The sequence below is a fragment of the Dipodomys spectabilis genome, unplaced genomic scaffold, assembly GCF_019054845.1.
Source record: "Dipodomys spectabilis isolate Male_0828 unplaced genomic scaffold, ASM1905484v1 ptg000017l, whole genome shotgun sequence".
NCBI lineage: Eukaryota > Metazoa > Chordata > Mammalia > Rodentia > Heteromyidae > Dipodomys > Dipodomys spectabilis.
In genome coordinates this window covers 6,484,023-6,501,634 of record NW_024870694.1, presented here as the reverse complement: position 1 = coordinate 6,501,634, position 17,612 = coordinate 6,484,023, and the positions used below count along the sequence as shown (strand labels likewise).

General features: G+C 38.0%; 1 protein-coding gene across 1 annotated transcript in view; it reads left to right on the top strand.

Annotated features, from left to right (window-relative positions):
- Positions 1-10,380, top strand: part of Kpna1 (karyopherin subunit alpha 1) — a 54,030-nt gene extending 43,650 nt beyond the window's left edge. Inside the window, exons 10-14 of the mRNA XM_042668961.1 lie at positions 1,362-1,440; positions 3,955-4,080; positions 6,163-6,290; positions 7,114-7,292; positions 8,129-10,380. Coding sequence (XP_042524895.1) covers positions 1,362-1,440; positions 3,955-4,080; positions 6,163-6,290; positions 7,114-7,292; positions 8,129-8,316 — 700 coding nt within the window. The 3' untranslated portion in view covers positions 8,317-10,380. The remainder of the gene's footprint in view (positions 1-1,361; positions 1,441-3,954; positions 4,081-6,162; positions 6,291-7,113; positions 7,293-8,128) is intronic.
- Positions 10,381-17,612: the final 7,232 nt, after the last annotated feature.

Sequence of the window (17,612 nt, the reverse complement as noted above, 5' to 3'; positions counted from 1 at the left end):
ATTGTTGAATTTCCACACATTTACAATGTATTGTAATGAATCTCACCCTTTCTAATTACTCTGCCTGCCTTTTTCCCCTTCTAAAAGAATTTCAATAGGATTCATTGTGTGTTTTTATTATTGTTTTACTGTCGAAATATGTATCTTTTTTTAAAAATGTATCTGCTTTTTTCCCCTCCATAGTACTTTTCTTTTTGTTCATACTTAAATATTAGTTGATCATATTTTTATTGATTTATTGTGCTTGGGACTAAAAATCAGAAGGCTTATTGTCACTAAAAATAGTCATCCTTTATCTGTCTCTCTTAGAGCTACTAGTAACAGACATTGAATCTTATTTTATCCTTTATTGTGCCTTTGGTGATGAAATGAGAGACTTACTCATGGCATAAATAATTTGAAAGTATAGTAATTACATTTTTAGGTAGTACTTAGAAAAAAATAGACTGGTAAGGTAATGAGGAAGTGTATATGCAACAAATAAAATTTAATTGAAATACAAAGTAGATATACATTTTTCTGAATGACGTTGAATAGGGTAGTTGAGTTTAATGTACAGACACAAAATTCAGGGATTGTACAAAGCTGGCCAATAGACTTAACTGCAAGAAAGTAATGCTATAGTGAATTAAAGGCAACATGATGCTGCTAGAGTCAGAAGCTATCTAAGTCTGGGAAGTAATCCTTTTATATTTCTATACATTTTAATTATTGTATTTTAGTTATTAAATCTTAAATGTAAAGAAACTGTTTTAAGAATAACCAGTCTCATTAAAGGAGAAGAAAGTAGGACCTTTAAGGAAAGTTAAATAATATTGACTTATTCTGAAATTAGGACTTAGTAGCTATGTTTTGTATATAAAATGCCTTTGTGGAAAGTGTTTTTGACCAGTAAGACAGCTTTGTAGATTTAGTAGGAAGAGTTCAGTATTTGAGGTACTAATTCTCACTTTTATTTTCAACTTAGTTAAGCAGCTGACTTATCAGTATCACTGCTAAAAAAATAAATTATAAAACTATATAAACGTTACTCATTGTTCTTTATTATCTCAGCAACTATAGAAGACTAAAGAGGAAGCCCACATTAGGAATGAAAAAGGAAATTGTGCAATCAGGGTGCTGAAATGCCTGGGAAAGATGACTAGAAATTATTTGTAGTTTTTCCCAAAGCATTAAAGGGAAAAGGCAGCTCCTCTAGAGGATACCAAGCATTTTGTCATTGTGTTAGGGTTCCCTTAATAACTAATAGGTATGTTTTCTCTAAAATCTTAACCATTTATAATTTTTTCAGATTTTATCCCTTTAGAAAAGGAACTGTAGATTAGAGCTGTTAGCTATAACATTTCTTTTTATGGTTGCAGGCACGATGACTATAAAGTAGTTTCTCCTGCTTTGCGAGCTGTAGGAAACATTGTCACGGGGGATGATATTCAGACACAGGTATGAATAAGTAACTATATTTTGCCCTTCCAAAACAGCATATTGAGCTTTAGACATCAGTGGCTCATGCCTATAGTCCTAGCTACTCAGGAGGCTGAGATCTGAGGATCTAGGTTTGAAGCCAGCCCTGGCAGACAAATATAAGAAATTTATCTCCAATCTAACCAGCAAAGAACTTGAGTTGGAGGTGTGGCTTAAGTGGTAGAGCACCAGCCATGAGCAAAAAAATGCCTAGTGAGAAAATGAGGTGCTCTGAGTTAATGCTGTAATACTGGCACACAGAAAAGCAAAAACAGAAATATTTTCCTTAGGTATCTCTGTTCTCAATAACTTGTATCTCTGTATTGGCCTGTTACTTGACTCTCTCCCTCCCACCCCTCCTTTTGGAGGCAAATGTTTATTTATTATACTGTTATTTGAAATGACTAATTGTTGAATTAATTATCTTTTTGATAGCTTCCTTATCTTTTATGTAAGAAAAATTTTTTCTAGTGCCCACTCAATTTTGATATCAAGATACAGTGGATTGTTCTGGACGTTTTTCTTTGAGATGTCTTAAAACTTACCTTCCTAGATAGTTGTTCGTGATATTGACGTGTTTTGGTTCTTTGTTTCATTGACCATTTATTTCTTCTTACCAACTTTACTTTTTCTTGTTCTCTTTGTGAGATCATTCTCCACAGGGAAGTTCTTCAGCTCATTCATAAATCTTACAACTTTAATGATAACCCTTTTGTGCATGGATTGTGAAAATTAGGAAAAATTTTGAACTTAGCTTTTTCTTAACCAGTTCTAACTTTTTATTCAATGTTTGTGCTTTCCTTGTCTCTATATAATTAAATAGACTACATTTGTTGTCTTAAGTTTTTCCAGCTATAATTATTTATTTGCGGTATACTTCCAAATTATTCTGTTCTTCATGTATCTGAACTACTGCTTCTGTACCCTATCTCAGTGAGTGGCATTAACAGTTGTCCATGCCAGAAACCTGGACATCAGCTTGATTCTCCCCTCTCTGCTCATTCCCTACAGTGTTAGTTTAGACATTTTAGAAAAGAAGAAAAGAATACATGTTTGATTGTACTTGGGTGAAATCTCTTTAGAAGAATAGGACTAATGGCATTTATTTCTGAGGGAACCTTGGTAGATTGGGGTATGGAATCAAAAGGAGTGTTGCAACTAATTTTTGTGTTCCTCAAATTTTGAGCCATATGCTTAATAGTCTTCAGTGGTTTCTAGGACTGGGTTTGTAACTCACTAAGAGTATGTTTGGGGGCGGGGGAATTAAAAAGCAAGTTTTTGTATTTCCTCACTGCCACATAGGCTTTAGGTGCTTACCATATGTGTTCCTTTAATTAAATATAACAACTCACCACCATGAGCTTTTGTTTTGGTTTTTGTTTTTGTTTTTTTTTTCCATGGGCTTGAACTCTAGGCCTGGGCACTGTACAGTCCCTCAGCTCTTCAGCTCAAGGTTCTAGCGCTTTACCACTTGAGCCACAGCGTCACTTTGCTTTTCTGGTGGTTTATTGGAGATAAGAGTCTCATGGAGGGGCTGGGAAGGTGGCTCAGTGGTAGAGTGCTTGCCTTGCATGCCTGAGGCCCTGGGTTTGATTCCTCAGCACCACATAAGCAAAAAGAAAAAAGCTGGAAGTGGCGCTGTGGCTCCAGTGGTAGAGCGCTAGCCTTGAGCTGAAGAGCTGAGGAACAGTGTCCAGGCCCAGAGTTCAGGCCCCATGACCGGACCCCCCCCCCCCCCCCCAAAAAAAAAAAGTCTCATGGGCTTTCTTGCCCAGGCTGGCTTTGAACTGTGATCCTCAGATCTCAGCCTCCTGAGTAGCTAAGATTACAGGTGTGAGCCACCGGTACCCAACCACCATGAGCTTTCATGCCTACTTTTTCCATCAGCATAGGACACTTGTCTCTGCTGATCTATCATGATCTTATGCATAACCTATATTCTGCCAGTAATGTTTCCTTTTGTAGGGGGAGGGGGTCCCAGGGTCATGAGACACCCCCTCTCCCCCAGTCAAGAGTTTGTGAACTCATATTTGGTATGTTTTTTTAATATTTGTATTCTATATTTGATATAGATTTCATTGAGTATGTATTTCACTGCAAGATAGTTATTTGAGGACTTAAAAATCTTAGAATACTTCTTATTTTCTGATCTCTAGGTATATTTATCCGTTAGCTGTAGTGACACTAAAGTAAATGCATTTGTGTAGCCAAGGCTGGCCTCAAACTTGTGAATCTCATCTCATCCTCCCCTGACTACTAGGAATATAGGCATATTGCCAACATACTTGGCTCAGTATTATATTTTATAAACTGCAATTTTAGCAGTTGTGAAAGTACATAATGAAACTAGTTTGATGACCTAGAAACTAATTCTAACTTTAGTACTTTCTTATGTATATGAAAATATATAAAGTCCAAGAGAAGATTTTGATATTTTCCTAAAATAAGTTTGGAATAATGCAGTCAGTGAACATTTTAAACTTTTCCTTTTAGGTAATTTTGAATTGCTCAGCTCTTCAGAGTTTATTCCATTTGCTGAGTAGCCCGAAAGAATCTATTAAAAAGGAAGCATGCTGGACTATATCTAACATCACGGCTGGAAATAGGGCACAAATCCAGGTAATGTCAAAAAGTACCTGCTTTTATTTCTATTGATGGGTAGTTTTTTTCACCGAACCTTTAAACACACACACATTTAGGCCTTGATTTTTCCCTTTGCCTTTAATAAGTAATGATTTATTAAAGATCCTAGAAAAAATATCTTACATTTTTTAAACAATATGATGGACTTTATGCTAAATAGATTTAATTGACTCATGCTTATTAAAATGTTTATTTTTACAATGAACTCATGTATTATCAGAAACTTTAGGAGACTGGCTTTCCTTTCCTTTTTTTCCAAGTGATTATTTGCCCTTTAATTTTGCCTTTTTGTCACTGGGAAAATAACTGAAGGAAAAGCACTGTGCCAAGTGCTCAGCACAAGTCATGATCAGGTCTGGAAAAATGGGTTGGAAAAGGTATAATAAGAGACTCAGAGGACTTGGAGTTGAGTGGAGTCATAAGGTTTGTCTCACCAGAATTTTAATCACAATAAATTCACATCTCCTACCGGGAGCTGGTGGCTCACGCCTGTAATCCTAGCTACTCAGGAGGCTGAGATCTGAGGATCGGGTTCAAAGCCAGACCAGGCAGGAAAGTCCATGAGACTTTTTATCTCCAATAAATCACCAGAAAACTGGAAGCAGCACTGGCTCAAGTGGTAGAGCACTTGCCTTGAGCTAGAGAGCTGAGGGACAGTGCCCAGGCCCAGAGTTCAAGCCCCACAACCAACAAAAAAAAAAGAAAGAAAAAAATCACATCTCCCATGTTATACCTACTATCTATATACAGTTATTACTAATGAACATAGCAGTTTAGAACATGATAAGACAGTCTCATAGAAATCAGTTTTCTCAAGGACATCTCCAGTAAATGACATAATCAAATTAGGATTCTTTCTGTTAAATATTGCTGGCTTTCATCACTGACAAAAAGTTTTGGCCATGAATGGTATTAGTCTCCCTATAAAACTGAATTAGGAACTGAGATTGATAACCGTAGCCATTTGTAGTGTGCATATAAAATCATGTTACTGGAATTGAGCCAGAGTATTTCAAATAATGACCTTCTAATCTCATTGAGAGGTAGCAGTTTGGAATAAGATGGAGTAGAAATCCTAAAGAACAGAAAAGCTAGACTTGGGATATTTCCAGTTGATAGTGATAACTGATTGAGTGAATACAGAATGAAGATAAATAGCCTTTGTAAACTGGAGAGGCTTAAAAGGAGATGATAGAGAGGGCAGATGATGCGTTTGAGATGTGTAGTAAGCTGCTGGGTACCCTGGGTGGACTTCAGCGACAAATGATTAACTTGAGAGTCACAACATATATGCAAGAGTGCATACAAGGGAACCGATAAGATTAACAGATAGAATTGTGTAACTATGTAATTGTATCAATCATAATATACAATAGTATATTTGTATTATATAATTTATAATTTGTTGTATAATCATGCAATTTATAATTTACACAGTTATATATAAATTGTATAATTTGTTATGGGGGTAGAATGAAGATAAGAGCTCAGGAAGAATACTTGGAGAATAACATCACAAACTGTTATTATATTATCCCTGATACCACTAATAGCCTGAAGGTTAATGATAATAAAGACTTCTTCCAATGTATTTAATCTCTAGGATTTGTCATCCCAGGTTGACTTCAAATGATTCTCAGATTTCAGCCTCCTGGTAATTTAGGATTACAGATGTGAGCCACTGGCATCCAGCCCCACTAGTTTAGTTTTGTTTCTTTTTTTTTGTCAGTCATAGGGTTTGAACTCTGAGCCTGGGCTCTGTCCCTGAGTTCTTTAGCTCAAGGCAAGCGCTCTACCACTTTAACTACAGTGCCACTTCAGGTTTTCTGGTGGTTTATTGGAGATAGGAGTCTCACGGACTTTCCTGCCCAGGCTGGCTTTAAATTGTGATCCTCAGATCTCAGCCTCCTGAGTACCTAGGATTACAGGCCTGAGCGCCTGGCACCTGGCTAGCCCCATTAGTTTTCACAGGTGGCCTCAGGGTGTGATTAGTGAACTAGTTAAAAGTTAATATTAGGATTAATTTCCTGTTCTATTTAAATTTTGCTTTAATTTCAGACTGTGATAGACGCCAACATTTTTCCAGCCCTTATTAGTATATTACAAACTGCTGAGTTTCGAACAAGGAAAGAAGCTGCTTGGGCCATCACAAATGCAACTTCTGGAGGATCAGCTGAACAGATCAAGTACGTACTGACCATGTAATATTTTGCAAATTGAAGGAAACACTGTTTCCATCTCTCCCCAATATATTACTTAGAATGAAAGTTTAACTCTATTTGAGGAATAAGGTGAGATATTATTAATTAAATATGCTTAATTCTAGCCCTTTTTAACACTTACTTTTAGTGTTATAGACTCAAATGTACATTTAATGTCCTAATACCTACCTCATTGGTTTTTTATTTTGTGATTTAGTGAGACAGGGTTTTACTCTGAGCCCAGGCTGGTCTTAAACTTGCTTGATATCCCAGGCTGGTCTCTAAACTCATTATGCTCCTACCTGTATCTCTAAACATGAAGATGATGGGCATGGACCTCCATACCTGGTCTACATGTCTTTCTTTTGGTCAGCGTCTTCTTTAAGTTTGTTCTATTCTTCTCATAGTCTTCTCAGCAACTTTCATAAAATTTTAATTACATTGGGAAGATAATCTGTTGGGCTTGTGCTGGCTTTTCAAACCAAATACGTTGTCATATTTGAGAATTGTGGCTTGTCTATAGTAACAAATATGACAGCCCAGGAAAACTACTTTTTTGAAAAAATACTCTTATTCATAGTTAGAAAGAATTCTTATTTCTTACTTTTTGCAATCCAAAAATTGTGAAGAGGAAAACAGATGTCAGGATATTTGGTTTTGGTTAATTTTTGAAGCTTTTTTTGTGATTAGGTATAACTTGTATAGTTGATTGAGTACTTAATTTCATTCAGTAAGTTTGAAGTTGATTCTTACCATTTTACAAAATGAGGTATATTGTTTGACCACATTGTTCTTTGTATTGATTTAGGTACCTAGTAGAACTGGGTTGTATCAAGCCACTCTGTGATCTCCTCACTGTCATGGACTCTAAGATTGTACAGGTTGCCCTAAATGGTTTGGAAAATATTCTGAGGCTTGGAGAACAAGAGGCCAAAAGAAATGGCTCTGGCATTAATCCGTACTGTGCTTTGATTGAAGAAGCTTATGGTAAGATGCTTTGCGTGAAGAAGCTTATTGCTAAGAATTAAGCCATAGATGATTCCAATAAAAATACTAACATTTCTTAGTACTATGTGATGTAAGAACTCTTAAAAAAAACATTTCTGTTTCTGCTGGCCACTGGTGGCTCATGCCTGTAATCCTAGCTACTTAGGAGACTGAGATCTGAGGATCTCAATTCAGAGCCAGCCCAGGTAAGAGACTCTTATCTTCAAATAACCATCAGAAAACTGGAAGTGGCGCTGTGGCTCAAGTGGTGAAGTGCTCACCTTGAGCTGACGAGCTAAGGAGATCAGCACCCAGGCCCAGAGTTCAAGCCCCACAACTGATCAAAAAAAAAAAATTCTGTTTCTATGGACAGGGTGTTGCTTGCCTGTGTTTTTAAGAGGTCAGATTTTTTTTTTTCTATGTCTTATTTTGTGCTGGGTCTGGGCTTAACCTCCAGGCCTGGGCACTGTCCCTCAGTTCTTTTTGCGCAAGGCTAGTGCTTTATCACTTGAGCCACAACTCCATTTCTGGCTTTTTCTGAGTAGTTTATTGGAGATAAAAGAGTTATTACATGGACTTTCCTGCCTACGCTGGCTTTAACCACAATCCTCAGATAGATCTAAGCCTCCTGAGTAGCTAGAATTAAATATGAGCCACCAGCACCTGGCTGGAGCCTTTACTAGCTTTCACATGTAATACCACCAACCATTTCTATACTGGCATAGAATATAAGAGATATGTAAGTAGAGATTTTTCCTTTAAATCAAAAAAGGAAGTATATGCAAAATAATTTATTGGAATTGCCAGTCAAGAGTTTCCTTTATTCTTCATTCTAGGTCTGGACAAAATTGAATTCCTACAGAGTCATGAAAACCAGGAGATTTACCAGAAGGCCTTTGATCTTATTGAGCATTACTTTGGGACCGAAGATGAGGATAGCAGCATTGCACCCCAGGTTGACCTTAGCCAGCAGCAGTACATCTTCCAGCAGTGTGAGGCTCCTATGGAAGGTTTCCAGCTTTGAAGGAATATTCAACTTTCATGTTCCTGTGTAAGACCAGGCTACTCAGTTGAGTCCTCTTGTGGAGCCCACAGTCCTCATGGAGCTATCTTCTCAAATGTTTTCCATAATACTGTTTGCGCTCATTTGCTTGCCTTGCGCACCTGCTCTCTTACACACATTGGAAAACCTCTGGCTCTCTGTGGTGGAATACCCTTATAATAAAAGGGTAACCAGAATGGCCCACTCTCTTATGGAAAAATCCCTAGGCTTTGGAGATCTGCATTTACATTAGAGTCATGGGAATATACACATATTAATGTGGCTCCCTTTTTTGTGGGGAAAAAAGAGGACTTCCTCCTCATTCCCTTTATAGAGTGGGGAAAAATACTGACATTAAAAGATAAAACTAAACCTTTTATCTTGAATTTCACACAACTACTTGCAACAAGGGAGGTGTTTAGACCTGTTATGTATACTTCAGAGTACTTTTCATGAGTTCTTCCACAGTGAACCTTTGGATTACCTGGTGGCTTTTTCTAGCCAAATTTGCATTAATCCTTACTGAGATTGGATGGTTTTCTTTCCTCTATTGGCGCCATTCTTCAGATACTAAAGTTAAACCATCCACTCCCTCACCTTCAGCCTTCAGTGAATGTGCTTTCTAGTTGTCAGGAATGCTGAAGAATTAACTCTGATTCTTAAATGTGATACTGGTTTGCAGATTCCCTTTAAAGCAGAAAGGAGAGGAGCACATACTAATTTGAATGACTTTGCTTCTCTTTGGTCTTATGTGTCTTAGGATTTGGAAGTGGTTTCAATTCTCAAGATTTAGAGTTCTTAGTAAAAACCATATCCTATAATTTAATAAAGGAATAAGAAGAAAACCAAACCTTTTGCTTTTCCCAAACTCAACCAGTGTGACTAGAGGCTGTTGTCTGCATTGCAGCAAATATTTCAGGTTTTGTGGTCTGATCAAGGTCCTCAGTAAGTTGGAGGTCACCCTAGGTGCTTTCCCCTCCATGCCTGGAAAATAACATACTTTGAAAGATTACTTAGGGATTTGTTTTTCTTAGCCAGTGTACCTTGATTTTAATGTGTTTGCGCTGCATATAGGATCCCTATAATGTAACATCTTTATCTTCAAAAAAATAACCATCTTTTCAACGAGACCTGCTTAACTCAAGGGCAATGATCTTTTTCTAATAACCTCAGTGTTGGCTAACGATTTTATTTCAACTTCTACTAGTACCCTACAAGTCTGCATCTACAAATGGCTCTTCTAGTACTGTGTTCACTGATCCACATTTTGCTTGGACGGGAATGGAAAACAAAATGTATTAATTGCCAAGAGAACTGCAAATGAGTTCAATAAGACTTCTCGGTGCTAGTTGGCCATCTTGACTCAAATGTTGGGATACGTGATCAGAGAAGATTTTTGGTGATATCTGTTCAAAATGAATTCCGAAGGAAAAGTTGCTCACTTCATTCAGAGCATATATCCTTTTTAATCCTCTTTAGACTTACTTATACCCTTCTAGAATTCATTATAATCCCAAAGTGTAAAAACTATTGGACAGTTGCCCCTGACAAGCTGTTACACATCTCTGGTAAATCCTGCTGAATGTAAGGAATACAGAGCTTTCATACCTCATCATGATGTTATTTAAACAGCCAACTTATATGACCTGATTTACTTTTTTAAAAGTCCACTTCATTCAAACTAGAAAGATTCCGAGACAAAGGACATTTTTCAGCCAAGAGTGTGATGCATTCTTCGCCTCTAGTCTGTAGTTGTGTCTGTGCTCTGGGATGGATACTGTCTGATGTCTGTTATTGATGGAGCAGCCACTGCAAAACTAGTCAAGTCCCATCTGTACTGTTATTTTTCTAGTGCTGCTTTGTGCTGAGAGAAAATTTTAGTTTACTGCACTTGACCTGTAAAAGACTTTGATTCTTTGTAATTTTAGGGATTAATTAGGTGGTTAATTTAAAGAACTTTCAATGTTGCCTTTACATCACATTAACTCCTTTCAGAAGGATAATAGAAGCACTGAATCATAGTAAAAATCTTGTTTTTAGCTTTGACTCTTTGCGTGGCTGAGTTTGTTTTTTTATTGTAAATTACTGGTAACATGTCATTTCTATAGATTGTTTTAAATGATGTACCTTCTGTTGAATAGCTAAAAAAAAAAATCCATTTTATTAACCAATTTGAAAGTTGTGCCCCATGTTAGCCAGGGTAGCATACTATTGGAATTTTTGCTAGCAGTTTCAGGTGTCTCAGTGATTAAATTAAAACAAACCCCATTAACTGCTATGATTTATTTTTTCAAGTAGAAAAGTTTATGTTGTTTCTAGTCCTGGGAGTTCATGAACTGTAACGTCTGAAGTAAACTTCAAAATAAGTTTTTAAATATAAAATTAGAACTAAGTTAAATACCAGTATAATACAAATATGCTGGATTTTGGTACTGATAAAAACAGCCTTTTAGGTAATAGAAGTGGCATTTAAACTCCCTTTTACCTGGCAGAGATTCTTACTTGGTTTTGGTTTAAAAATTGAATACTTTTATCATAAAGGTGTTATTCACTACAAAAGCATGTTAATTTTAACACAAGAAAATTCTTGTGATTTTATTAATACTGTTCTGAAAGAAAGTGGCTATTGGCTTTTCCTTTTTGTTCCCCGCTCTGTCTCCAAACTTTCAAAATGCATTTCTTATAGTAAGACTTTGGTGAGGCATTTGGGGGCGGGGGTGTGTGATATGGAACACATTGAAAAAATAAAGGTACCTAGTCTATGAAGAACCAACAAGTAGCTATAGTTGGATGGAGAAATAATAGGAAAGACAATATGAATGATATAAAGAAAAGATATATATTGCTGGGCGCTGGTGGCTCACGCCTGTAATCCTAGCTATTCAGGAGGCTGAGATCTGAGGATCGCGGTTCAAAGCCAGCCCGGGCAGGAAAGACCGTGAGACTCCTATCTCCAATAAACCACCAGAAAACCGGAAGTGGCGCTGTAGCTTAAGTGGTAGAGCGCTTGCCTTGAGCTGAGCGCCCAGGCCCAGAGTTCAAGCCCCACGACCGACCAAAAAAAAAAAAAAAAAGAAAAGATATATATTTAGGAGACAGTTCTCTGTGGAACATTATATGCCCTTGTCAACAGTCAAGACCCTTTATAATTATTACTTTTATCAATAATACTGCTTTTGAAAATTCTGTTATTCTAGGATTTCTTCCGTACAGCAGATAAATCTGATTTGATTCAGCTGCACTGTCAAAGAGGAAAAAACATAATACATAATGTCCCATAATATATCTGAAGTATTATAGATTTCTGCTGATTTCGATGAAGCAAAAAAAAGTCAGTATAATTTATTGATCAGATCTGTCAAATAAATCCTCTATGGTATGTGGCTACCTACAGGCAGCTTTGGATTTGTTTCTCCAGTAATAAACATCATCACCTGTTGGATTTCCAAACTTGGGGACCACGTTATAAAAGGTTTTCCTTGGGTCAAGGGATTTATTTTCTTGCTGATAAACTTTGTGGAAACTGTTATCAATAAGCAAATCATTATAGCTGTTTTAGGGATTGAATTTTTTTTTGTAAATTGGATATTGTGTATCTAAGGATACTGTTAAGTAAAGCAAAGGGACTCACTTTTTGAAAGGAGTATTTTTCATTTTAACTGTAGACTGTGCTAACTCCTTCATTCCAGAAACTCATTTGCATAGATAAATGCGCCCATATGTGGATATTTCAAATCTAAATGTTTTGAAGTCCTAAATTACTAGGGTCATACCATTGGTTGTGAGGTAAATAGGCTAACTATATATCACCTACCCAGTTAGGTTTTTAGGCTCCCTTTTCCTGTCATCAAATGTCAAAAGTAAGTTTTGAAGTTAAAGCTAGGGATGTGTCACACACACAAAATAAAATATTGCATATTATCTTGACTCTAATATAAAGGATATTGGATATTTTTAACATACTTTCTTGCCAAGAAAGGATGGACTATGAGAACAGTATTTGAGCATTGGGATAATGCTACCTGGGCACCAAAATAATGCTAATAAAGCAAATATCTATATACTACTAGAAAGTATCAAATTGCTATTCAGCCTGAGATGCATCTTGGAAGCTTTGATAAGAAAGTATTAAGGACTGTTAGTGGAATAAAAGTTCCAATTCTTTGGCCAGGTGCTGATGGTTCATGCCTATAATCCTAGCTACTCAGGATGCTGAGATCTGAGGATCAAAGCCAGCCTAGGCAGGTAAGTCCATGAGACTAATTTTGAATTAGCTACTAAAAAACCACAAGTGGGGTTGTGACTCAAGTAGTAGACCACTAACCTTAAGCACAAAAGCTCAGGAACAGCCCCACACCCTGAGTTTATGCCCAGGATCTGCACCAAGAAAATTCTATTTTTCAGTTAAGTGTGTGTGTGTGTGTGTGTGTGTGTGTGTCCTCTGGGTTGGCTGTTTATCTTAAGGCTGGCATTCTTACCACTTCAATAAATGTCTTAAGGACTTTTCTGCCCATGCTGGACTCAAACCAAGGACCTAGTCTCTTGAGTAGATAGGATTACAGGCATGAGCCACTGTTGCCCGGTAAGGACAATTTGTCTTTACTCTCAATACAGCATCCTTCTACTGTGTACCAGCTGCTTGGCTAAAAGATTTCCTTTGCTTCAAATTAATCCCTTTAAATTTAATTAATCCGCTAGCTGCTCTTTGAGGTGAATTATTATCACTACATTATAGATGACAAAGTCACATCTTAGAAGAAATTATCTTTGCCTCAAGGCAACATTCCTTAGATACTGGCTAGCTAAGGGAAAAAAATCACTCTGCAAGTTCTATGTCTCGAACATGGCCATTCATCCATGTTGTGCCCATGAACTGCAGAACTACCTTCAGCAGCTACAGGTAGGCAAGCCCTTTTTGTGGACCATTCTTCCGTGAATCTTATCAATGACTCAGCGACACCTTAAAATAATGCCATTGGGCTGGGAGGATGTGGCTAGTCGTAGAGTGCTTACCTAGCATGCATGAAGCTCTGGGTTCCATTCCTCAGTACAGAAAAAGCTGTAAGGAGCACTGCAGCTCAATCGGTAGAGTTAGCCTTGAGCAAAAGAAACTCAGACAGTGCCCAGGCCCTGAGTTCAGTTCCCAGGCCTGGCAAAAAAAAGCCATTGGGTGTTAGTTTAGTTTACATAATCTGATCTGTAGGACCACCCAGCCATCCATATTTTCATTTCTGCAGTCTATAATTTGGTACTAGATAGTCCAACAGAGGTTAAAAAAAAAATGTACAAGTGGCCAGGCACCAGTGGCTCGTAGCAGTAATCCTAGCTACTCAGGAGTCTGAGATCTGAGGATTCCTGTTCAAAGCCAGCCCAGGCAGGAAAGTCTGTGAGTTATCGTCAACTGACAACCAGAAAACTGGAAGTGTTGCTGTGGCTCAATGGTAAGCACTTGCCTTGAGCTGAAGAGCTGAGGGACAGTGTCCAGGCCCAGAGTTCACCCATGACCTACCCTCCCTCCCCCCCAAAAAATGCACAAATGATTGATTTTGAATTGAGTAATAAAATGGCTAAGGTCTACCCATTGAAATGTAAACACAGGAATGTTTGACACAGAAAAGGAAAAGCTTCAAAATGAAAGAATTGCTAGAAAGCAGTGCCTTGGATATAAATATGACAGCCTGTTTTTCCCTAAAGGATTGTCCCATGATCATCTCCCTTTGTATTTGTTACTTAGTATTTCTGCTTACCTCAGTCATCTTGACAACTCTGTCCTTTTCTAAATGTTCTGATACTAATTTGGAATGGTGGTAATGGCCATGGGTGAGTGCCTTGCATAGAATAGAAATCTATATATAATAGACATAAAATGAGTAACAAATGGTGAAATGTACATCTCTATTATAAGGGATTATTGATTACAAAAAAAATTCCAACAGACTAATGTTCCTTGAAAACTAGATTAACAATTATTAACATATGTGTCTCAGCCTTTTAAGTGTTTTATGTATAGTCATGAGACATAATGTTTACAAAGCAAACATTGTCACAGAAGAGCTTTTTTTGAAAAAACAAACGTCTAGCCCAGTACGGGTGGATCAAACTTGTAAAGCTATCCGGGAGGCTCAGATCTAAGGATCATTATATGAAGCCAGACCAGACAGACATATCTAAGAGACGTATATCCAGTGAACCACAAAAGCCAGAAATAGAGGTTTGGCTCAAGGGCCAGCCTTGAATGGAAAAGTTAAGAGTAAACTCCAACAAGGCCCAGTACCAGCCGGTACACACAGGGAATACATCCTATAGATATAATACATAATCAACTTTGTGCTTAATGTATACCAAAAATATCTCCATCTCCTGTCATTTTAAAATCAAACTCTTACTAGCTATATCAACTGATGTGGAAGCATGTCGTTAGAATGTGAGACAGGGATTGTTCATTTTTATACAGCATAAGAACACTTTACTCATATCTCCAGTTTAACTTCAGACAAGTAGAAACAAAAATAAGGTTTATTTCTTCGTTCCAATGACTGCTTCATGATTTAGAGATAGCATTGACCAAAGATTCTTTTTTTCCAATTTTTTTTTTTTTTTTGGTCTGTATGGGGTTTGAACTCTGGGCCTGGGTGCTATCCCTCAGCTCTTTCAGCTCAAGGCGAGCGCTCTACCACTTGAGCTGCAGCACCACTTCTGGTTTTCTAATGGTTTATTGGAGATAGGAGTCTCATGGTCTTTCCTGCCTGGGCTGGCTTTGAACCGAGATCCTCATTTCTCAGTTTCCTGAGTAGCTAGGATTACAGGCATGAGCCACCAGCGCCCAGCTTCTTAAAAGAATCTTAAAGCAAACTCCTGTTCCATCTATAATATACAATGGCTGGGTTTACAAATTCGCTAAATAGCTTGGATGACTTGCTCTTGTTCATTTGCCTTTAGAAAGTAATTTCTTTTTTTCAAACGTGTATGGTAATTTCTGTGATGGTGGATGGTTTGCAAAGAATAAAAATTCTGTCCTCAGCCTGAGGAAGCAAGTGAGTCCATAATTAGGACCACTGCCTTGCCTGCCATTTGGGCTTAGCATTATTGAAATTCAGTGATGGATAAGGATAAATGAGAAGTCAAGAAGAACAACGGAGAGGGAATGGTGCAAAGTTTGAGATGCCTGAAGTGTACCCTGAAGTATCCCAGTTTGGATGATGTGTATGGCCACTCAGTATTTAGTCCACCTAGATTTCATAATTTGCTAGAGGTCTAAAGAAGCTTAAATGTACATAGTTTTTTTATGCTTGATTTTGAAAACTGATTTGGTAGTCCATAATGCAAATGCATGAATCCTAAGCCTGGCTAGCTCTGGCACACCTATTAAAACATTTTTTTAGGTTGTGGCTCATACCTGTAGTCCCAGCTTTTGTAAAGCAGAGTTCTGGGGAGAATTGTGGTTTGAGGCTGTACTACGCAAAATGTTAGACCCCCATCTCAATAAGATAGGCCTGGTATGTGCCTGTAATTCCAGCAGAAGGCAAAAATAGGATCATGTTATAGGACAGACTCAACAACAAAAATCCCTGCTAAACCCTGTGGTGAAAATAAAAACGAAAAGAGCTAGAGGACTGGCTCAAGTGGTTGAACACTTGCTTAAGCAAGTGCAGTGTTGTGCTTTGATTTCATACCAGTACCATTCCCACAAGAAATTTTGTGTATTGGAAAATTTTGTGTTAAACTTTTCACTTAAACTTTACTGAGAGACAATGGGCAGAAAGTGTTGAACTTCAAAAATCTTAAAAAAAAAAAAAAAATCTAGTATGGAAAATTCAAATTGTTTTTACAGGGAAGAACAAATCAGCTATCTGGTGAAAATTATGGCCAGCAAAAGTAGATATTGTAGCCGGGTGCTGGTGGCTCATGCCTGTAATCCTAACTACTCAGGAGGCTTAGATATGAAGCCAGCTCAAATGTTCTGCCTGTGGCACTGGAATCTCCAATTAACCACCAAAGCGTCATAAGTAGAGCCGTGATCCAAGTTGTAGAGTGCTATCCATGAGCAAAAGTGCCCAGAGACAGCACCCAGCCTGAGTTCAAGCCCCAGGACTAGCACCGAAATAACAAAAATACTTAGACATAAAGAAGTTGATTTTTTTCTTGGAGGGGGGGGGGGGAGGTGGGGGTTGGTCGGTCGTGGGGCTTGTACTCTGGTCCTGGGCGCTGTCCCCTCAGCTCTTCAGCTCAAGGTGAGCACTCTACCACTTGAGCCACAGCACCACTTCCGGTTTTCTGGTGGTTTATTGGAGATGAAGATCTCATGGACTTTACTGACCAGGCTGGCTGTGAACCGTGATCCTCAGATCTCAGCCTCCAGAGTTGCTAGGATTACAGGCGTGAGCCACCATCGCCTGGCTGAGAAGTTGATTTTGATTATATTCAAATTTTGGAGAAAACGAAAAAAGTGTGCAGATTCCTAGCACACATTCTTAATTCTGTGTACCACCTCCTCACTCGTGTGTGAATTTTATAGTGGATATAAACATACTCCATCACCAACTCCCCATTCTGAGGCCTCTTGTCTGTTTTCTCTTTAGTTTCCTAAACTCCCCACCAAAATTTACACGAATCCAAATTAATGGGTAAAGGAATGGGGAAAAGGGGTTTTAAAATAGCAATAACATATTGGAAGGAAAGTTTTCTCCCATGTTACTGAGTTTCCTACGGTTGACTTATGTTTAGGTGCACTGATTGTGCCTGTTGTACCTTATAAGGTAATTAAAGCTTTTACATCTGTAAGTACATAATAGGAGCACAGTGAGACCCTTGTGTCCATGGGGGTGAGAGTGAGCGGAACGGTGTTGGGAATGAAGCCAGTGATTGCTAGGCAAGTGCTCTACCCCTTGAGCTATGCTCTCAAACCAATACGTTTTACTTCTTGACTGGAAAACAATTTAATTGCCTTCTAACTTGAGCTTATCTGCAGGCAACAGCAGACCCTTTAAACAGTACACTTTATGCCTCTTTGATACTCTGGCAGAAGATCAATTTCAGTTTCTAGTTTTTCTTGGGTAAACCTGACAATGGTTTCTGTACTTCATGACAACTATTTTATAATTAGGGAAAGTGCAAAACCTCGGTTAAGAGTGACATCCATTTCTTACCGCTCCCTTTCTGTCTCCAGCACCTTTTGAACTCCCTATGTATAGTCTAGGTTATAAAGGCTAAACGTTTGTCTCATTTCTTCTGGCATAGCACCGTGCTTGTCTGGCTTTTTGCCGGAGGTGACAGGCCTA